At 39.4% G+C, this 23,128-nt stretch overlaps 1 protein-coding gene across 1 annotated transcript in view; it reads left to right on the top strand.

The window, feature by feature from the left end:
- Positions 1-23,128, top strand: part of LOC131189192 (phosphofurin acidic cluster sorting protein 2-like) — a 183,196-nt gene that overhangs the window by 136,289 nt on the left and 23,779 nt on the right. Inside the window, exons 3-8 of the mRNA XM_058165165.1 lie at positions 14,334-14,423; positions 14,859-14,984; positions 15,169-15,331; positions 16,208-16,299; positions 17,116-17,196; positions 18,558-18,617. Of these exons, the coding sequence (XP_058021148.1) occupies positions 14,334-14,423; positions 14,859-14,984; positions 15,169-15,331; positions 16,208-16,299; positions 17,116-17,196; positions 18,558-18,617 (612 nt within the window). The remainder of the gene's footprint in view (positions 1-14,333; positions 14,424-14,858; positions 14,985-15,168; positions 15,332-16,207; positions 16,300-17,115; positions 17,197-18,557; positions 18,618-23,128) is intronic.

Genomic DNA, 23,128 nt, shown 5'->3' on the forward strand with positions numbered 1-23,128 from the left:
CCCTCCCTCCCTCCCTCCCTCCTTCCCTCTCTCTCTCTCCCTCCATCCATCCATCCCTCCCTCCCTTTCACTCCCTCTCTCCCCCTCCCTCCCTCCCTCCCTCCCTGTGTGTGTGTGTGTGTGTGTGTGTGTGTGTTTTGTCACATTCTTAAGAGGATACATAATCCATATTTATAATGACAGCCAGCGGGCTATTTTTTACTTTTATCAGTGCTAAATCTGGGGTGAGAAATTACTTTCTGAAGCTGGATTCTTCTTCTCTGCAGGTGTCAGGATAAAAATAAAAGTAATCACTTATGAAGACTCCTAGATCTGTGACAAGTCTGTTAGAAGCTTATTGCTACCAAAACATAATGGGACCCTTTAGTTAGATTAATGCTCATTTTCTTCCTGAAATACAGTGCAGTCAACATAAAGAAAAGCAAATTTTGTTTACATTATTTTTTGTAAAAGCTATTTGCAAATAACAGTTTTCATTGATGTCGGTAGAGCACCTCCCTCTGGAAGTTAGGCTACGCCACTGATTGCTTTCATGAAGGAAAACATTATGGCCTTAGTTTTTTTTATTTATTTATTTATAATTACATTTATATACCGCACCATCTCCCGAAGGACTCAGGGCGGTGTACAGCCAATATTAAAATACACATAACACTATGATATAAATATAATAAATAAACACTATTTAAAAACAATTTAAAAACAAATATTTAGTGGCCGAATCACTAAAACGGCCGAAGAACAATTAAAAACCCATTAAAATTTTGCTAAAATACATTCTTAGGCTAGTCCTGTTCGGTGAAATAATAAAGTCTTTAGTTCACGCTTGAAGGCCCGGAGGTCGGGTAGTTGGCGTAACCCCGGAGGTAACTCGTTCCATAGGGCTGGTGCTGCCACAGAGAAGGCCCTTTCCCTGGGGGCCGCCGACCTACATTGTTTGGTCGACGACACCCTGAGGAGGCCCACTCTGTGGGAGCGCACAGGTCGTTGGGAGGCAATCGGTGGCAGAAGGCGGTCTCGCAAATACCCTGGTCCTAAGCCATGGAGCGCTTTAAAGGTGGTAATCAGCACCTTGAATTGCACCCGGAAAGCTACCGGCAGCCAGTGCAGGCCGCGCAGGATGGGTATTATATGGGAGCAACGTGGTGCCCCATCTATCACCCGCGTGGCCGCATTCTGGACTAGCTGGAGCCTCCTGGTGCTCTTCAAGGGGAGCCCCATGTAGAGAGCATTGCAATAGTCCAGGCGGGAAGTGACGAGGGCATGAGTGACCGTGTGTAAGGAGTCCCGATCAAGGAAGGGGCGCAACTGCGAATCAGGTGAACCTGATAAAATGCTCCCCTGGTGACGGCCGTCAAGTGTTCTTCTAGGGACAGCCGATCGTCCAGGAGAACGCCTAAGTTGCGCACCCTTCCCCTGGGGGTCAGTATTTCCCCCCCCACAGTTAGTGATGGCGTAAGCTGACTGTATCAGGACGCCAGAACCCACAGCTACTCAGTCTTGGAAGGGTTGAGCTGGAGCCTGTTCCTCCCCATCCAGACCTGCACGGCCTCAAGACACCGACTCATCACCTCGACAGCTTCGTTGGGGTGGTTCGGGGTGGAAATGTACAGCTGCGTATCATCAGCATAGAGATGATAATCCACCCCGAAACCACGGATAACCTCACCCAGCGGCTTCATATAGATGTTAAACAGGAGAGGCGAGAAAACGGACCCCTGCGGCACCCCACAAGTGAGGCGCCTCGGGGTCGACCTCTGCCCCCCTGCCAACACTGTCTGCAAACGATTAGAGAGATAGGAGGAGAACCACCGATAAACGGTGCCTCCCACTCCCAATCCCTCCAACCGCCGCAGCAGGATACCATGGTCGATGGTATCAAAAGCTGCTGAGAGATCTAACAGGACCAGGACAGAGGAACATCCCCTGTCCCGAGCCCTCCAGAGGCCATCCACCAACGCGACCAAAGCCGTCTCGGTGCTGTACCCAGGCCTGAAACCGGACTGGAACGGGTCCAGATAAACAGGTTCCTCCAGGTGCTGAGGAAGCTGATATGCCACCACACTCTCAACAACCTTCGCCAAGAAACGAAGGTTGGAGACTGGACGGTAGTTCGCTAATACAGCTGGGTCCAGGGAGGGCTTCTTAAGGAGGGGCCTCACCACCGCCTCTTTCAAGGCAGTGGGGAAAATGCCTCCCACCAAAGAAACGTTGGTAATTCCCAGGAGCCAGTCTCGTGTAACCTCCCGTGTGGCCAGTACCATCCAGGAGGGACACGGGTCCAATAAACATGTGGTGGAATTCAGTTCAAGCTCGTGAGCACAGCTGAATTGCTGGTTTTTTTGTTTTTTTTTAAATGTACGTTTTTTGGAATAGCTTGTTTTTTATATTTATATTTACAAAATCTTTTTTTTATTTGTCTAACTGGGGCAGAGAGAGAGAGAGAGAGAGAATGTTTATAAAATCTAGAATCACTCTGAAGGTCTGAAGATGATTGTTAAAGCTGTGTGGTCATGGAATCATAGAAAATTGAGGCAAAAGCCAAAACTAAGTGTAATGATGGACATCCAGTCCTCCAGGATGATGTTCTTAGAAGATAAACATGCTATTTTTTTTCTCTTGAATACCTCACTAATAGCTTCAGTAGCTGCTCACATAATATCACTCTCCTGCTACTGGCAAAACTCTCCAGCCAGAATTTGGTTCAATGGTCCTGTCCACATGCTTGTCATTTCCTGCATCTTATTAGATTACTTTAATGCTTGTTTACTCAACCTGTCCAGCCAGGAAGGACTAAGTTGTTCCTTTTCCTAGAAACAATTAGTTTTCTTCCTTACTTATTGGAGAAGGGAATGATTTTTTAAAGTTAAAGAATACCCTCCATGAGATTCAGGGAACAGAAATTGACAGTGAGAAAAATTCTCTTTCCCTCCTTCATAAATTCCTTTTTGGAGAATATATGTAAGTTGGCACTAAAGGAAATTGCAGTCAGCAAAGGTCAGAATTTAAAACAGACTTCAATCTGTAAAATATTAGGACATAAGTAATGGTAAATTATTTAAAATAACACTACAGTCACCTTTTTCCCTGTCAAAGGAATCTATAATTTATTAAGTTATTGAGGAATTAGTGGCCCTTCTTTAGTGGCAAAGTAACCAAGACATTTGATTTGTATAAAAGAATGGCACTAACTTAATAATTCTTAGAAATGAAAATCAAAGGATCCATATTCAGAAATGTGCATTATCAAACATCTATCTTCAAGAGACTGAATTATGTAAATATCCGCGCAGCACAAGTTAAGGGTTATCAAGGTTTCAAGTATTCACATATCCCTCTCATTTCTGCTTGGAAGCAGTCTTTGAAATAGTTTATCAGTCTTCCACATGCAAATGAAGAACTGAGACAGAAGAATGGTTGATTGTGTGAGGCTGCCCAGCAGCTTTTTAATAGATTGACTTTTAAATACATCCTTTCTGGATTTTGATCTAACACCTCAGCCAGAAATTTGCTGTTAACTTACAAGATATGCAGCCATACACTAGTGTAGGCCTTGTAGCAGCAGATAAAATTCTTCTTTCTTTCAGCACTTTCTTGCTTGCCAGACACACTTCTCACTCATGTTTTCTGGCAAGCTATTTCTTCTTTTTATCTGGTTCAGCATTGTTGCATGTTAGTTCATTCTGGCCCATCCAAATTAGTCTTGAAGTGAATATCCATTGTTTTTCATTTTGGCTTAGCTTTTATCTGGTTTATGCAAGATGTGTCTCAGAGGGATGCTGCTCATACCGTAATTTAAGACCTATATTTCTGCTTAGCTTAGTCTATAAACTTTTTAACATTTTGGAGAAGCTCTGGCTTTGTTGCTTAACACAGGCGATGGGACATTATTTATCACCTGGAATTTGCTACATACATATTTTATTGGAATAGTTTAGTTTAACAAGAATTAAGCTCAGGAAATGGAACATTTTGTTGAGGGTTTCCCCTTTCACACAGTTCTGTAGAGGCTGTCAGCTGTGTGTAGTGCAGGCTCCAAACATTCTGAATATACATCTTGGCCTCAGGCTAGGGAGATTATGCTCACTGCATGTAGCCCACAAGGTCTCCACAGCTCCCCTTTGAGGAGAGGAAATATTTTATCCAAATATTTTAAAATCCAAATGCCAGTAAGAGAAGGAGAGATGAGAAACATCTACAGAAAAGGACAAGTTTAGAACCAAGGTTAATGAGAATAGAATAGAATAGAATAGAATAGAATAGAATAGAATAGAATAGAATAGAATAGAATAGAATAGAATTTTTTATTGGCCAAGTGTGATTGAACACACAAGGAATTTCTCTTGGTGCATACGCTCTCAGTGTTGTTGTTGTTGTTGTTAGTTGCGAAGTCGTGTCCGACCCATCGCAACCCCATGGACAATGTTCCTCCAGGCCTTCTTGTCTTCTACCATCCTCTGGAGTCCATTTAAGCTCATGCCTACTGCTTCAGTGACTCCATCCAGCCACCTCGTTCTCTGTCGTCCCCTTCTTCTTTTGCCCTCAATCTTTCCCAGCATTAGGCTCTTCTCCAGGGAGTTCTTCCTTCTCATTAGGTGGCCAAAGTATTTCAGTTTCATCTTCAGTATCTGGTCTTCTAAAGAGCAGTCAGGGTTGATCTCCCCTAGGACTGACTTGTTTGTTCGCCTTGCAGTCCAAGGGACTCGCAGGAGTCTTCTCCAGCACCAGAGTTCAAAGGCCTCGATTCTTTGGCACTCAGCCTTTCTTATGATCCAACCTTCACAGCCATACATTGCAACTGGGAAAACCATAGCTTTGACTATACGCACTTTTGTTGGCAGGGTGATGTCTCTGCTTTTTAGGACGCTGTCTAGATTTGCCATAGCTTTCCTCCCCAGGAGCAAGCGTCTTTTAATTTCTTGGCTGCAGTCCCCATCTGCGGTGATCTTGGAACCCAGGAAAATAAAATCTGTCACTACCTCCATTTCTTCTCCATCTATCTACCAGGAATTGAGAGGGCCGGATGCCATGATTTTAGTTTTCTTAATGTTGAGTTTCAAGCCAACTTGCACTCTCTTCCTTCACCTGCACCAGGAGGCTCTTTAGTTCCTCTTCGCTTTCTGCCATTAGAGTGGTATCATTTGCATATCTGAGGTTGTTGATATTTCTTCCGGCAATCTTAATTCCAATTTTTGATTCATCTAGCCCTGCCTTTCTCATGATGTGCTCTGCATATAAGTTAAATAGGCAGGGTGATAGTATACAGCCTTGCTGGACTCCTTTCCCAATTTTGAACCAATCAGTGGTTCCGTGCCCAGTTCCCACTGTTGCTTCTTGACCTGCATACAGGTTTCTCAAGAGACAAATAAGATGGTCTGGTACTCCCATCTCTTTAAGAACTTGCCACAATTTGTTGTGATCCACACAATCAAAGGCTTTAGCATAGTCAATGAAGCAGAAGTAGATGTTTTTCTGGAACTCTTTAGCTTTCTCCATGATCCAGCGTATGTTGGCAATTTGATCTCTAGTTCTTCTGCCTCTATGAAATCCTGCCTGTACTTCTGGTAGTTCTCGATCCACATACTGTTGGAGCCTAGCTTGTAGGATTTTAAGCATAACCTTACTAGCATGTGAAATGAGTGCAATGGTGCGATAGTTTGAACATTCTTTGGCATTGCCTTTCTTTGGAATTGGAATGTAAACTGACCTTTTCCAATCTTTTGGCCATTGTTGAGTTTTCCAAATTTGCTGGCAAATTGGTTGTAGCACTTTTACTGCGTCGTCTTTTAAGATTTTGAATAGCTCAGCTGGAGTACTGTCTCCTCCACTAGCTTTGTTGTTGTTCAGATTTCCTAAGGCCCATTTGACTTCACATTCTAGGATGTCTGGCTCAAGGTCAGTGACCACCCCATCGTGGTTATCAGGGATGTTAAGCTCATTCTTGTATAGTTCTTCTGTGTACTTTTGCCACCTCTTCTTAATCTCTTCTGCCTCTGTTAGGTCTCTGCCATTTTGGTCCTTTATCATGCCCATCTTTGCATGAAACATTCCTTCATATCTCCAATTTTCTTGAATAGATCTCTGGTCCTTCCTATTCTATTGTTTTCTTCTATTTCTTTACACTGTTCATTTAAGAATGCATTCTTATCTCTTCTAGCTATTCTCTGGAATTCTGCATTCAACTGGATGTATCTTTCTTTTTCTCCCTTGCCTTTCGCTTCCCTTCTTTCCTCAGCTATTTGCAGAGCTTCCTCAGACAGCCATTTTGCTTTCTTGCATTTCTTTTTCTTTGGAATGGTTTTAGTTGCTATCTCTTGTACAATGCTGCGAACCTCCGTCCATAGTTCATCAGGCACTCTGTCTATCAGATCTAATTCCTTAAATCTATTTATCACCTCTACTGTATATTCATCAGGGATATGATTTAGTTCATACCTGAGTGGCCTGGTGTTTTTCCCTACTTTCTTTAGTTTAAGCCCAAATTTTGCAAGAAGAAGCTCATGATCTGAGCCACAGTCAGCTCCTGTTCTTGTTTTTACTGACTGTATAGAGCTTCTCCATCTTTGGCTGCAGAGCACATAGTCAATCTGATTTCTGTGTTGACCATCTAGTGATGTCCATGTGTAGAGTCGTCTCTTAGGTTGTTGGAAAAGAGTGTTTGCTATGACCATCGTATTATCTTGACAGAATTCTATCAGCCTGTGCCCTGCTTCATTTTGTTTTCCAAGGCCATACTTTTCTGTTATTCCGGTTATCTTTTGGCTTCTACTTTAGCATTCCAATCTCCCATGATGATAAGGACATCATTTTTTGGTGTTAATTCTATCAGGTGCTATAGGGCTTCATAGAACCGGTCAATTTCATCCTCTTCAGCACCAGTGGTTGGGGCATAGACTTGAACTACTGTGATATTGAATGGTTTGCCTTCGATTCGAACTGAGATAATTCTGTCATATGTACATAAAAGAAAAGATACGTTCATCAAGAATTCTAAGGTACAACACTTAATGATAGTCATAGGGTACAAATAAGCAATACAAATTACAAATAAGCAATTTCTGAACAGCTTCAGAAATTACTGGACTAAAATCCTCAGAGATCATCTGAATGAGGGATCTGGAAATAACTGAGATAGAGAGCATTACATTGGGAAGAATAAATATAAAGGTCTAGCTCCGTGATGGTGAACCTAGGGCACATGTGCCACAGGTGGCACATATAGCCATTTCAGTGGGCATGCAAGGTCAGCTCCGGTGCACGCCTGCTGATTTTCGGGCCTCCTGGGCCCACCAGAAGTAGGGAAACAGGCTGTTTCCTGCCTCCGGAGGGCCTCAGGGTGGTAGTGGGGAAGGCCCATTTTTTGCTGTCCCCAGCCTCCAAAGCCTTTCTAGGAGTCTGGGGAGGGTAAAAACGGCCTTCTCCCCCCCCCCCCGAGGCCCTCCAGAGGCCAGAAATGGCCCATTTGCCAACTTCTGGTAGTTGGCAAACGGGCTGTTTTCGGCCTCCGGAGGGGAGGTGGGGAAGGCCATTTTCACCCTCCCCAGACTCCTAGACAGGCTCTGGAGGCTGGGGACAGCAAAAAATGGGCCTTCCGGTGCCACTGGAAGTTGGCAAATAGGCTGTTTCTGGCCTCCGGAGCACCTCCAGGGGGTTGGGGAAGGCCGTTTTCACCCTCCCCAGACTCCCAGAAAGGCTCTGGAGCCAGGTGAAAGAGAAGAACGGTTCTATCAGGCCATCACATGGAAGGAGCAGGGGGAGTGGGGGGGGTCATGCGTGCATGTGCAGGGGCAGGATGCATAGAATTATAGGTGTGGGCATGTGCATGTGCGACCTTCCCCCCTCCCCTTCTGGCACGTGATGGCAAAAAGGTTAGCCATCACTGGTCTAGCTGGTAATATTTTTTAACAGTAATTTTACTTTGAAATATATGCAATTATTTAAGCTTTTATCTTGGCCTGGATAAGATATATGCAACCTGGTATCTCTTTGCAATGAAGTTGCTTTATATTATTAGCAGATCTGTCACCTTTTATCTTATCTTCTCTTTTGCAGTTTTCTGTGGAAGATTTCTTTAACATGCTAACTGGTTTAAATAGCACTTTACTTTTATCTCTTTGCCATAGAATGTTTTTACCTGAGATAACTTAATGCTGAACAGGGATTTTTGCATTGTCTCCTTTCCTTTAAAAAACAAAAACAAATAGTAATTTCAATTATCATTTGTCAGATGGAGCTGTATATAAAGACCAGGAGGTAGCCCTGTAGAACTTATTTCATTTCTATCATCTTTTCTCCCTTTCTATTTGCCAGTAAGGCCACAGAGTGTGGGATTCTTATCTGCCTCACATGCTGGGACTGGGGAGAGCATCCTAAGATTCTCCAGGTGGCTAAGTAGAAGCAGCAATATCTGGGAGGTGGGATCCTTGGGGCTTTCTGAGCTTGGTTGTTTTTCTTGCGGACATTTCATTACCCAAACTAGGTAACATCATCAGTGACTAAAAAACAACCAACCTCAGAGAGCACCAAGGATCTCTCATTTCAACCCTGAGCTACAAATATTCTTCTTTATTGGCAGCAATATCTGTGGAGTAGCAATATCTGTCAAGTGGCTTCATCAAAGCAAGGTTAGGGGGTGTAAACCTAGGAGGTTTTTGGGAATGTAGGGTTGAGACCCGTAGCCTTTCTGCCATATACAAGTAGTCCTTGACTTACAACCACAAGTGAGCCCCGAATTTATGTTGCTTTTTGAATTTTGCCCCATTTTATGACTTTCCTTGCCACTTTTGTTAAGTGAATCACTGCAGTTGTTAAATTACTAACACGGTTGTTAGGTAAATCTGGCTTCCCCATTGTCTTTGCTCACCAGCAGGTCACAAAAGGGGATCACATAACTCTGGGACACTGCAGCTATAGTAAATGTGAACCAGTTATCAAGCATCTGAATTTTGATCATGCAACCTCTTTGTAAGCCACTTTTTTTTAGTGCTGTTGTAACTTCAAACGGTCACTAAATGACCTGTTGTAACTTGAAGACTACCTGTAATACTTGTCCAGATTTTTGCAAACTGGACTTCATCATTTTAGATTGCTGTTTTATTTGTAGATATATTTCTACATGTAAGAAACACTCTAATGTCAAATTTTATATTACAAGGATCAGGTCTAATTAGATTTTCAGAGTCCAAATGCACATCTGGCATTTCCTTAAAAGTTTACTAGATAGCAGATGGATATCTATCCATACGTAGCAATTTAATTATGCCACAACTACTATACAGTAATGCAACTATCATCCCTTACCAGTTTCAATATAGGGATAGGCATGCTTTGCTATGTCAGGTGCTCTACCTTGATGAATATCTTTTCTTTTATGTACACTGAGAGCATATGCACTAAGACAAATTCCTTGTGTGTCCAATCACACTTGGCCAATAAATTCTCTTCTCTTCTCTTCTCTTCTCTTCTCTTCTCTTCTCTTCTCTTCTCTTCTCTTCTCTTCTCTTCTCTCCTCTCCTCTCCTCTCCTATCCTATCCTCTCCTCTCCTCTCCTATCCTATCCTATCCTATCCTATCCTATCCTATCCTATCCTATCCTATCCTACATTGAGGGCCTAAACCTTTGCATGCATCTTTGTGCTGAATTAGTATTCTCCATGTGTTGTGCTGTGTGCTTTTTCTGAATATGTTGCTCTAATTCAAAGTGAGCCAAAGCAGCACTATGATTTTTTGGCAGTCAAAAAAAAAATATGCCTGGGAGGTGTTAAGGAGAAGATGACATCTCCTTGACAGAGGCCTGCATGGAGTATATCTGGATGGTTGCCCAGAATACTTGAGGTGAAGATTCTTCTTCTAGGTTCTTTTAACCATTAGGTTAAAATTGTTCCATGTGTTAAAAAGCAACAAACAAAAACAATGTTTGGGCTGATTTCATTCCTGGATGGCCTTTTTTAAAAGTATTTCATACTCACTAGCATTCTTTTTTTTTCTTCTGCTTCCAGCTTTGAAATATAATATATTTTGGGGACTGGCTTTGGTTTCTCTCTGTAAATTAATATTTTAAAACTGATCAAAAAGTATAGCTCTCAGAGACTTAGTGAACACGTGCAAGAGTTACTAAAACCATCTGGAAACCTTGGGGTGGTTAATATTTTTCTTTCTCTGAGGCGGGCCGCGTTGCAGTTAATCCTGCTGGAATTAAGCCTTTCATCAAATAATATCTGTGTCTGGATCAAGTTTATTTCTATGGTATTTAATGAAGTAAGGTTAACAAGTGATGGGGCCTCACTACTTTTGCCTAACTTTATCATTGGCCCTAAAGATAACTTTTCTGCAGTACAATATGGAAAGGTTTCTTCTGGATCTATTGAAAAGGAGATAGTGAAATGGTTCTTGAGAGCATCTTGCCAGCCAAAGTAGAGTAGTATATAAGTACCAGTCAAACTTCCTTTCTTTCTCATGATCCCCTCTGATTTTCAGATTAGGAGCACAGAGCATTATGAGGCATGAATAAATGAATACTGTACTACAGATTCCATCATTACTAATTGTTGTTAATTCTGGTTAGGGAATGATAGAAGTTGGAGTCCAGCAACTTGTAGAGAGCCACACATTCTCTATCCTTTTTTACGAGATGGTCCTAAGCATAAGACGAGCATCTTGCCTTTGTTTCTGTCCATCAGTGTCAGAATGTACATGGCAGTGGAGAATGAGGAGGATTGGGAACCATGATTATAGATAAAGATCACATAATCAATAATATTAATAGGGAAAGCAGGTGAAAGCAGTCTAGAAAAAAGAAGGACTAGGGGTGACAGGATACCCGTAGCACTACTCCAGTATTTGAGAGGTTGCTACAAAGAGGAAAGTGTCAACTTATTTACCAAAGCACCTGTAAGCAGGACAAAAAATAATGGATGGAAACTAATTAAAGAGAGAAGCAACCTGGAACTAGGAGAAACTTCCTAACAGTGAGGACAATTAACTAGTGGAACAGCTTGCCATCAGACATTGTGGATGCTACATCACTGGAGTTTTTAAAAAAGCAATTGGACAGTCACTTGTCAGAAATGGTATAGGATCTCCTGCTTGAGCAGGGGATCGGACTAGAAAACCTTGAAGGTCCCTTCCAGCTGTATTCTGATTGATTGATTAATCATTAATCTTCACTAGTGATCATCACTAGTGATCATTAATATTAATGGGAAGTAGGTGGCAGCAATTATAAACCCAAATAATATAAAACAAATATAGTCTCTATTCATAAAGCAGTCTTAATAATGTAAACATGACAATAGAAGGCTAATTAACTTCTGTTGTGGAATAAAGGGCCATTAATTTGATTCAGGCTTCTTATGGTAGAATCAGATTTCTTGATTAATTGTGATTCAGTGGTTTAGTTGTGCAGTCAGTTTTTCAATGTTTTTTTTAATCTTCCAACTATCACTTTAATGGCAGTTGCAGTTTTCTTGGGAAGTTCAGATATTTCCCCACTTTATTTGGAATGTTGCCATTTCTGCCATTGGATCTGTATATGACTTTTATTTTGTCTAAATAATAATAATTTGGTGTTGAAAGCGGAATGCAGTTGAGGACATGTTGCACTGGAGGATGAACTGTTAACTTTTGATATTGGTGCTGTCATTATTACATCTTGTAGTGGTGCCAGAGAAATTATCTAGTATGTATAGAAAGTATTCCAAATGTATTTTGGAAATATAAACAACATGAAAGGATATTTTATCATTCTTCATGGACATGTAAAATAGCTGTAAAATGTTGAATTCAAATACATACTTTGATACAGACAGTGTTAAAGACCAATATTCAATTGAAGCTGGAACTTTTCTTTTTAGGATTAATGGATAAACAGTTAGAAAAAAGCCATGGAGGATTATTTCAGTATATGATTACTGTGGCGAGATTACTATATGCACAGAGATGGAAAGATTGGACACTACCCAATACGGAGGAATGGTTGGTGAAGTTAATAGATATTGCTGAAATGGATAAATTTAATTATTTAATCAAATCATCTAGCCTCTTATCTCACAATTGCAAGTTTAAAATGCTTCCGACTGAACATTTTTGTCAAACTGGGCATTCTGCAGGCACAGCAGGATGTTGGATATTTAAAAGATCACAGATAAATAAGCATGTAAGAATGTAAGTTTTGTGAGATGTAGCACTAAAAAACAAATAAGTCCAACAGATCAATAACGGCACATTGGTACCCAGAAGTAATCTTTATAAGTCAGACCTAGAAGAAATGTGACAAAACGTAATTTGTTGCTATCCACGGCTTCCATTTAAAATTAGAGAAAAACAAGTATACTTCCCTCTTCAAATCAGTAGACTTCTTGTTGTCACCAGACTATTCTCCTAGCCTAAAACCACTATATCAGATTACAAAATAAAGGCCCCACCTACCACAGGACTAGACTATGCAATAAATAAATAAATCTAGATGCCTTTATAATTGTTTGGGCAACAGCACTACAGCATCTTTTATGCTTTAATCATATATATATATGATTTTTATTAAAACCTTTAAACAAGATTAACACAAACTAATATAAGGTAAGGAAGAAAAAAGAAAAAAATCAAAGAAAAAGCAAGAAGTGGAAGAAAAGAAAAAAGTTGAGGGAAAAGAGAAAACAAAGTGGCTTCTGATATTCTTCACAGTAATTAAAAGTACAAATATATTTTAATCTCTCTTTCTAAATTTATATCATATTGCTTTTCTTTCCATAACCTATTGTGTTTAATTATCAAAGCATAGATCACAAATTCTTTTTTTTTTTACACAAAAAGGCCACCAGTCACCAAGAAATTTAGATAATATCTTTTGTCTAATCAAAGAAGTCAATAAAGTGAGCTACTGTTTAGACACTTGGCATCTTTATTCTCTAGAAAAATTCCTTGGAAATAAGATATAGCATGGAGGTAATCTGAAAATTAAAAAAAAAAGAAAAGTGGTGGACCTCTTTAGCAGAATAATAGGAAGAGGAAATGGAGAAACTGGTTTGAGATGGGGCAGGCTAGGAGGCAACCCGGTTTGGGAGAGGAGGAAGGGAACTGAGATATAGGCTGGAGATGGCGTCTGCGAACAGCAAGATGGGTGAGAGAAAGCCAAGCACAGAAATATGAAAACAAAGACTGTGGTTCTCTATTTGGAGAGCTAGTTTTTGAAAAAGAAAGGGAAATTAAGGACTTCTAAGCTATGCCTTAAAAAAGAAAAAGAGGGATGCAGTGGCTCAGTGGCTAAGGTGCTGAGCTTGTCAGTCGAAAGATTGTCAGTTCAACGGTTTGAATCCCTAGTGCTGCATAACGGGGTGAGCTCCTGTTACTTGTCCCAGCTTCTGCCAATCTAGCAGTTCGAAAGCACGAAAAAAATGCAAGTAGAATAGAATAGAATAGAATTTTTTATTGGCCAAGTGTGATTGGACACACAAGGAATTTGTCTTGGTGCATATGCTCTCAGTGTACATAAAAGAAAAGATACCTTCATCAAGGTACAACATTTACAACACAAATGATGGTCAATATATCAATATAAATCGTAAGGATTGCCAACAACAAAGTTACAGTCATACAGTCATAAGTGGAAAGAGATTGGTGATGGGAACGATGAGAAGATTAATAGTAGTGCAGATTTAGTAAATAGTTTGACAGTGTTGAGGGAATTATTTGTTTAGCAGAGTGATGGCCTTCAGGGAAAAACTGTTCTTGTGTCTTGTTGTTCTGGTGTGCAGTGCTCTATAGCGTCGTTTTGAGGGTAGGAGTTGAAACAGTTTATGTCCTGGATGTGAGGGATCTGTAAATATTTTCACGGCCTTCTTCTTGATTCGTGCAGTAGAAAAATAGGGACCACCTTTGGTGAGAAGGTAACAGTGTTCCATGTGTATTTGGCATTTAGTCATGTCAGCCACATGACCATGGAGACGTCTTCGGACAGTGCTGGCTTTTCGGCTTTGACATGGAGATGAGCACTGCCCCCTAGAGTTGGGAATGACCAGCACATATGTGCGAAGAGAACCTTTACCTTTAAGCTAAGCCTGTGATTTTGTATTTAATTCTCCACCTCTAATTATTAGCAAGTTACTTAGCCTTTGTGAATAATTGCAGCTCCCAATAAGAAACGTATTAGGTATCATATGTAATGCATGTTGAATGGGTTGTATTTGTGTGGTGTACGTAGTGCATGTGTGTATAACACATAAATGGAGTTTTAGAGATAACTGATCTATCTACTGGTATGTATGGATGTATTAGGCTGTTCTTTATGGTAGCTGAATTGAAGTAAAGATGCAGTGATTGTTCCTGGACTTTTACAGGGCTCAAAAAGAGTCTTGAGATCCAATGAATATGTTTTACCGCCCGGAGGCTTGATGGAGACTGATCTGGAGTTAACATTTTCACTGCAGGTAACTTTAACTTTCTTGGGTAGAAATAAAGAATTGTGTCTCAGTAAAAGCTTCTTTGTGTATTTTGAACAGAATGTATTTAAGAATAGCACTTCAAGTAACTATATTATGAATTGTTAAACAGTGTTTGTCTTCTGTTTGTAACCTATGATCGATATTCTTAAAGCATAATTCTTGGTATATTTATTCTGAAATAAATATTCTGAAATAAGCCCACAGTGTTCAAAGGATTTTATTTTTATAATTAGTTTATTCTGAGCACAGCCTAAGGCTATTTTCCAATCACATTTGTGCTCTGGTTATAAAATGAAGCGTAAACGAAGGAATATGGAGGCTGCTTGAGAGATCTGGTATATTCCTTCTTAACCTCTCTGTGAATGTTTCACCAGAAACACCTTAATAATGGTCTATCATGTAAATACTCTTTCTTTACAGTATCCACATTTCCTGAAAAGAGATGGTAACAAGCTCCAGATCATGCTGCAACGCAGAAAGCGATATAAGAATAGAACTATTCTGGGCTACAAAACTTTGGCAGTGGGCATCATTAACATGGCTGAGGTAAATGGAACTGCAGAAAGATTGTAGCACAGCTATCTGGGAACTGGTGGGGAAGAGGAGATGCTTATTTAGGTTGTAGATTTAGGACCGGAATATAATACTGGCTGCTTTGTACATTGTCCAAGAAAAGCATGGAATGGTATTAGTCTATGCTAGAGGCTTTTGCATTGTATTCTCTACTCAGGTCATGCAACATCCCACAGATGGAGGGCAGCTTTTGGGCCTTCACAGCAACATCAAGGATGTGAGCATCCGGGTGGCTGAAATCAGCATCTACTCACTTTCTAGTCAACCTATCGATCATGAAGATGGAAATGTTCCCTCTGGTCCCAAAATCAAGGCGTCTGGTAAGGTTTTGTTTATAAAGTTTCACCCTGCAGGGTTTAGTTGAAGTTTGCTCCAAATCAGGTCAGGTTTAGATTATGTTGTTATTCCATCCTGAAGTATTTTTTTCTTCTCCTGTTAATCCACAATAATGTTAGTGAGCCTTCTTCTAACGTGTGGCTAAATACTGGCATACACTCTCCAAAATCATTGTAATTGGCCTCAGTTTGGATACCTTCAAAGAGGAATTCTACAAACTGTAACTATAGGTTACCTCTGTTATCTGAGGCAGGAACCATTTCAGTAGCACGTGCTTGGGAACACAACCAGAAGGGAGGGAGCCAAACACTTCATTGAAAAACTAAAGGATGTGTAGACTGTATCTCAGATTAAAATAAGAACTGTAGAACACACATTTCAAATGTAGCACAATTCTACATATAAAATTGTTGCCTAGAAATTGCTTCCAAATGAGATTAAATTGTAGATCACATTTACTCTTTAGATATGGAATTATTCTAGACCTTGAGGCCTAATCCCCCAGTTTAATTCACCATTCACACATAGAGGAGATCAGAGATCTTTTCCATTAAAGAGCATATAAAATCCTTACAGCTATTATATGTAATGTTAAATATCAGGTGAGTATGTTTTGAAGAAATATATGGTTTAGTGATGTTTAATAAAAACACCTCAGGTTGTAATGGGATTACAACTTTCAAAATTTCTTCCCTTCTGAGATGAATTGGCATTATGTTCTGTTGTGCTTTATCACCCTTCTCATAAACCTTGCAGTTACTTCCTTCCATTAGCTTGTAGCCTTCCATTAAAAAACCTAGTGCCTTATTGTTGTATTTCTTCTGTATCAATTCATGAGTGGCCATCTTTTTCTCTTCTAGATCGCTCTCCAGATATTGATAATTATTCTGAAGAAGAGGATGACAGCTTTTCCTCTGAGCAGGAAGCCAGTGATGATGCAGTACAGGGCCAGGTACTTTTCTACCTATTTGCCTTTCTACTACCTTTTCTGTAAGACATGAGTCCAAAAGCTGGATATTTTTCAAGTGTACTTGAGTTAAAAAAGCCTCAGTCCTTGAGGATGATAAGACTTGGTCAACAAGACTGATTACCCACTCTTATTAAAAGAGATTAGGAAGGGTATATCTTTTTTGAGTCACCCTTCCAGCTATCAAGGAAGGGGTATATTTTAGTGCAAAGTACCAGGTATGAATTGCTAGTCTCCTTCCTCCCACTTCAGCAGCTAATCTGTACCCAGTTTATAGAATGGTTTAGGGGAGAGAATACAATTGATTAAAAGGATGTTTACTAGATGATAAAGTACAAGAGAGCCCCAAACTGAGAATTGAGATGCAATGGAAAACACACGTAATAAGTGATTAAGGTTTTTTCCTCCTTCACTTACCAGAATGGCAGGGTTTTTTCACTCTCTATGGGAGAAACAAAAGCTATTAAGAGAGAAAAACGGATTTCTAGCAACAGTGTTAAATCTATTGAGATATTTATCAGAGAACAACCAATAAGTATCTGGTTTGAGACTGTTAAAATAGTTTTAATGGATCATACACATTCTTTTGACCCAGAATAAGCTGACTTTTAAAACATACCTTCTGAGAAGATTCCCCATCTCAACTTTCTATTCATTGATCATCAGCCATGTAATCTCTATTTGCTGCTCTCTAAAACTCTCTAATAAATATCCAAGGAATCACAGAGTCCATTTAACAGCCCCCCACCCCTACCTCCCGAAACCAGATGGTCATGACAGTGTATTGCTCTCTCTATCCAGGATTTATATGACGAAGAGGACGAAATGAGGAAGCCAAAGAAAGCCAGGCGGAAAATGATCCGAACTACATCAATGACCCGAGTAAAGTCAGCCCTTTTTTTCCTGGGGATGGATTTCTGTGGGCTTTAGCTGGGATCAGGAATAAAGGCACTCCATAATAAACCATGACTGCAAGTCCCACTTCACTCTTCCCCTTTCTTTGCACAAGGGAATCTAGGTGCCATCCATAAATAAATTCAGAGAGAGCGAGAGAGAGAATTTCATGTAGTCTTCCATCAGCATAGATTGCAGGGTTAGGTGTGTTATAGACTTCTTTCTGGATTCAGATACTTTTTTTAAAAGAATATAGTGATATTTTCTGGGTTTTGCCATGAAGGCTAGTTATACGTGCTCAGGATATCCACATGCATTTAGAATAGAATAGAATAACAGAGTTGGAAGGGACCTTGGAGGTCTTCTAGTCCAACCCCCTACGCAGGCAGGAAACCCTACATTACTTCAGACAAATGATTATCCAACATCTTCTTAAAAACTTCCAGTGTTAGAGCATTCACAACTTCTGGAGGCAAGTTGTTCCACTGATTAATTGTTCTAACTATCAGGAAATTTCTCCTCAGTTCTAAGTTGTTTCTCATCTGCATTTCATCTGATATTACTTAAAACTATCACATGGAAGATGGGATTGATTTGTTTTGTAATACAGGATAAGAAATAATGGGTTTAAATTACAAGGAAGTAGATTTCAATTGGACATCAGGAATGGTAAGAACTATTCGATGTGGGAGTAGACTGCCTCTAAAAGTAGTGGGCTTCATTGAAGATGTTTACATTTATGTTGGATGGGAAGTCATTATGGTCAATTCCTATAGAAGTAGAGGTTGGACTAGATGACCAAGGTTCCTTCCAATTCTACAATTCTGTAATTCTGTGAATATGTGTTATAACATGCATAAGAGCAGTAACTTCCAAATAGGAAGCTGTTGGAATGAAAAGGCCATACCTAACAGGCATCCACATTCAGCAAATGGGAGCAACAGCTGGAATTCCCCCATTCCAGCACGGTGACTTTTATTTTTCATCTTAAGTTTTGCTGCTGCTGCTGCTCCTGATTAAATCCACAAATGGTTAGGCAAATGAAGGGGGGATGGTGACCATCTCTGCCTCTAGAATCAGTAGAGGTTAGCTCCTGAGAAAGAAGCTGACACCGATGCTGATATTCACAAAGGATTGCTCATCCTCTCCCTTTGGAAACTTGGGAACATTGGGCTGCTGATAGGCTGTTTTGGCTTCTATGTTTGGGCAATGTTTTATTTCTGCTGGGGAGGAAATGGCAAGATGGGCCAATTACAGAATGTGTTGTAGTCCAGTTAGAGGGAGGTAGCAAAAGAAGACACTTCCTCTATTACTAAACCTGTTTCCTTTCAACTGTTTTCATATTTTAGCAACCAAACTTCAAGCAGAAATTTGTTGCCTTGCTGAAGAGGTTTAAAGTGACAGATGAGGTAAGGAAATTGGTTTCAGATAGATGCGGAGGCAAACTATTTTCCGTCTTCACTCGATATATATTTTTTTAGAAAAACTTTTATTTTTTTTAAACAACACACATACATAAAGCCATCTTTAATCCAAATACATTGCGTCGGTGGGTTGATCACCAGTCTTTTGTGCAGGTCACCATATTTGTTGCAGTTAATTTATCTAATTTATTTTTTTATCAATATTAATATATCTCTCAACATTTTAATCAATTAATCTTAATTAGCTATAACATTTCATTCTCTCTGTTCAAGTCAGCTTTCCTAGTTTAATATTATGCATCTCCAATTTCATTCCCTAAACTCAGTTATATAATTTAACATTTTCTTTATTCAATCTTACTTAAATCTCTTTAACATATTTTCCTCTCTAACCACTGATAAAAGAGATCCCATATTTTATAAAATTGTTTCTCTTCCTGTTCTCTAATTTCTAATGTCAATTTACTCATTTCTGTACATTCCAACATTTTCCTAATAATTTCATCTTGCAATGGAGGTCTTTCATTTTTCCAATTTTTGGCAAATACAATCCTAGCTGCTGTCAAAACATTTACAATCAAATATCTCAATTCTCTATTATATGTTTCAGGTATAATTCCCAATAAAAAAAACTTCCGGTTTGAAATCAATATGTTTCTTGATCATCTTTTCCAACCATGTGTGGATTTTGGACCAATATCTTTTAGCTTCTACACATGTCCACCACATATGGTAATATGAACCAGGTGTCTGGTGATATTTCTAACATTTTTCAGATTTATTCTTAAACATTCTAGCGATTCTTGTCAGAGGTAGGTGCCATCTATAAAACATATTGTACAAATTCTCTTTGTATGCGGTAGACATTGTCATTTTCTAGTTTTGAGTCCAGAGTTTTTGCCACATCTCCAAGTCAATTCCATGTCCAAAATTTTCCCCCCAAGCAATCATTGTCTCTTTGACTTGTTCTTCTTCAAAGTTAAATTTTAATAAGTAACAATATAATTTCCTAATTAGGTTGTCATCAGCACCTGTCAAAATTTTATCTAAGTTAATCATATTATTATAAAATCCTTCTGTTCTGGAATCTTTATCATATCTGGATTGCATTTGCAAAAAAGAAAACCAATTAATTTTTATACCTTGTAATTCTAATTCTTGTATCGTTTTTAGTTCACCCTTTTCATTCAACAATTCACAATATCTAACAATTTGTTCTTTCCTAAATATTTTTGAATATGAAAAAGCCCCAATAGTTGATACCCAAACTAGAATTTTTAAATAGTGGTTTTCACTCAATATTTTTTTAACATTTTTACTGAATATTTTAAAAGGGGAAAAATCATAACCCTAAAGAAGATGAGAGGGAAAAGCACAAAGCAAACAAATAAGAGATTTACATCTATCATAAGATTAATTAAATCATATTTGATCTTAGCCAGAAGGCTGAGAAGTGAATATTAGCGTCAGTGATAAACACAATATGAAATATAACTTAAAGTGTCTTATAGTCTAATCCATTACTTAAATGTTAACATGTTATGTTAAGAGAAACCCAGATTTTGGATAGGGCCCAAGCCTGTAAGTAGAATCTTAAAAAAATGCTCTTCATCTTATATTCAATTCTGTGGCAGATGCATTTTTTCCCAATACGTTTTTATTTATTTATTAAATTTCTATCTCATTGAATGACTCTGGCCGATTTATATCATAAATGTTGAAAGGTTATTTTAGACCGATATACTACTACAACATAATTTGTTACTCTAGTGAATGAATTGTATGTATGTCTCAGAGCAGAGCATTAAGTATCTTAGCAACTGTTAGCATGGACAAAGCTAGTTTGATATAGTTTGTAGAAATATAGTTTAGTCATATTTAATAGAAATTACCCTGTAATTACTGTAATTTCTTGTAGGAGTATCTAGTACAGAAACTGTAACTGGAACTCTTATGACCAAGGTGCTTGCATGGCCACACCAGAAATGCAATAGAAACCCACCAAAGAGATCTCTGCATTTGCTCACTCTAATTCAATGTACTTTCATTGCATCAAATGCAGCAGCCAGTGCAGTAGGCTGGGAGAAGGCTGTGGCCTTCGGATGCTGCAGACTGCAGCTCCCGTCTTTAATCAGGGTGACGGGTGCTGAGACAAGTTGGAATCTGATGAGTTCTGGAGGGCCACAGATTTCTCCATCCCTTTCTGACTGTACTGTAAGGATTTTTCAGTGCCATAGTTTCTACTTCATTCTACATGCACGAGAGGATTAAGCCTCCTCCCATCCTTGAAGGATGCTACATTGAAATAACATTGTTATTTCCACTTATGGTTCTCTCCCCCCTCCCCTGGTTAATACTTTTTTACTGTCTTCATTTAACATTCACAGCTTGCCGCAACAGTAATAGAAATCAGTGCCATCAACATGCTGTTTTAATGCCTTCTCCCGCAGACCTCCCCCCAAAATTGGGTGCAAACCACCCTACAGCCAAAGTGCTACTCCTTATTATATTACTTATTATCCTTTTTGTTTTGGTTCCTGTGCTGGCCTTAAATCATCAAAACTTGAAAGGTTTGATTGACTAAAAATGTTGATAGATGTGGGTGGAGGCAGCCCCTCCCCCCTGCATTTCATAGTTTCGTAACAGCTCGCAGCGCTGGGTATGGGTTGCAACCCAGGAAAGGGAAAGCATACAGCAAAATTTGTTTCCGAGTTACTTAAAAGTGCTCCTTTGATCCCAGAGCGTTAGGATACACACTCTATGTACACTATATACACTATCTCAGGAGAGTAGAAATACATTCTCCCAGAATTATTTGGTTATTAGTGATTCTTTAATTTGGCTTTAATTGATTTAGTTTTTCCAGATGCTGCAGAGCATAAAGCAAATCCTCTGCTTTGGTCATCGAGATAAATGATCCCGTAGGACTTATGTCCAGGTTTTTCAGGAGGAGGGAGCACTCCTTTTCCCCAACCTGATGGCCTGGTTTAAGCTTCTGCATGCAATCACTCACTCTCTTGCCATTTCTCTATTTTATAAATACTTCCACTATGGAGTGCTAGGCAGAGGATGTTTGCTGGGTAGCTTTGGAGAAGATCCTTCAGGATCAGAGATGTTTTATTGTAAAGTATAAAGCAGGGGTCTCCAACCTTGGCAACCTTAAGCCTGGAGGACTTCAACTCTCAGAATTCTCCAGATGGCTGAGGAATTCTGGGAGTTGAAGTCCTCCAGGCTTAAAGTTGCCAAGGTTGGGGACCCCTGGTATAAAGGCTTGTGCTTAGCCACTGTGGGATTGATCAGGAACACTTTCAAAATATAGAGAATGTCAAAAACATTTCTAAGATTAATGTACTTAGGGAACAAACTATTTTCTCCTTTTTCTTTAAGAGTTCCTAGAGTGCTATAGTTATGTTAGACTTTTTCAGCAAAACCAACAAAGAATTCTGTGGCACTTTAAAGATTTTTCTCATGAGCTTTTATAAATCATAGTCCACTACATTAGTTGCTCTGCAGAGGCTTGTTCCCATTTCTGCCGTAATTTCCCAAACGTGTCCAAAAAAAAAGTCTATCCCTTCATAAGCAGCTCGCTATAGCTTCTGAATGATCAGGAAACTAAGTTGTGGTTTGTGACCCACAATCTTTTAAAAATTGTCTATTCCTGCTTTATGATTATTAATTTGAGAAACTCAAAAAGTATCCAGATGACTGTAAAATTAAATACATGCACTCTCTCTGTCTCTGTCTCTTTTTCTCCAACACACATTCATCTCTTGACTACTATATCCTCAAGTGGCATAGGATAAATGAATTATTACTTGAGATGGATAAATATATGTAAGCCCTGAATTGCCAAATAGGATATTAATGAAGGAAGTGTCTTTTCCAAAAGGTGCTTTTTTCAAGAGGCACTTGGACTTTCTTGTTTTTCTTCGATGATGTTTCACTTCTCATTCAAGAAGCTTCAAAGAAAAACAAGATGCCTCTTGGAAAAAGCGCCTTTGGGACTACCATGACCTGGATAATTGAGAACCTCCCCAGACATGAAGGACGTGTCTTCTATATCAGGGGTCTCCAAGCTTAGCAACTTTAAGCCTGGAGGACTTCAACTCCCAGAATTTCTCCCAATTTCTCCCAATCTCCCAATTCCCAATTGTGGGAGGTGAAGTCCTCCCGGCTTAAAGTTGCTAAGATTGGAAACCCCTGTTCTATATAAGTCCAGAAATTCTCCTTTATGAAATAAAGAGGCATATCCATTTGTGATGAAGCTGTGTTTGGTCCTCTTCATCTGTTAAAGGAGGTACTGATTTTGGATCAGGTGGTACATTCTTAAAGATCCATCTAGTCCTGGGCACCCTTTTTTTGAACTATTACCATCTGGTAATAAAAACAAGGACGAATAGGCTGAAAAACAACTTCTATCCCAGAGCAATAACTATATTGAATTCTACTGCATAGTGTAATATTAATGCAGTAACACGGGTTTCCATTCAATTGTA

This window comes from Ahaetulla prasina, chromosome 1 (genome assembly GCF_028640845.1).
Source record: "Ahaetulla prasina isolate Xishuangbanna chromosome 1, ASM2864084v1, whole genome shotgun sequence".
NCBI classification, from domain to species: Eukaryota; Metazoa; Chordata; class Lepidosauria; order Squamata; family Colubridae; genus Ahaetulla; species Ahaetulla prasina.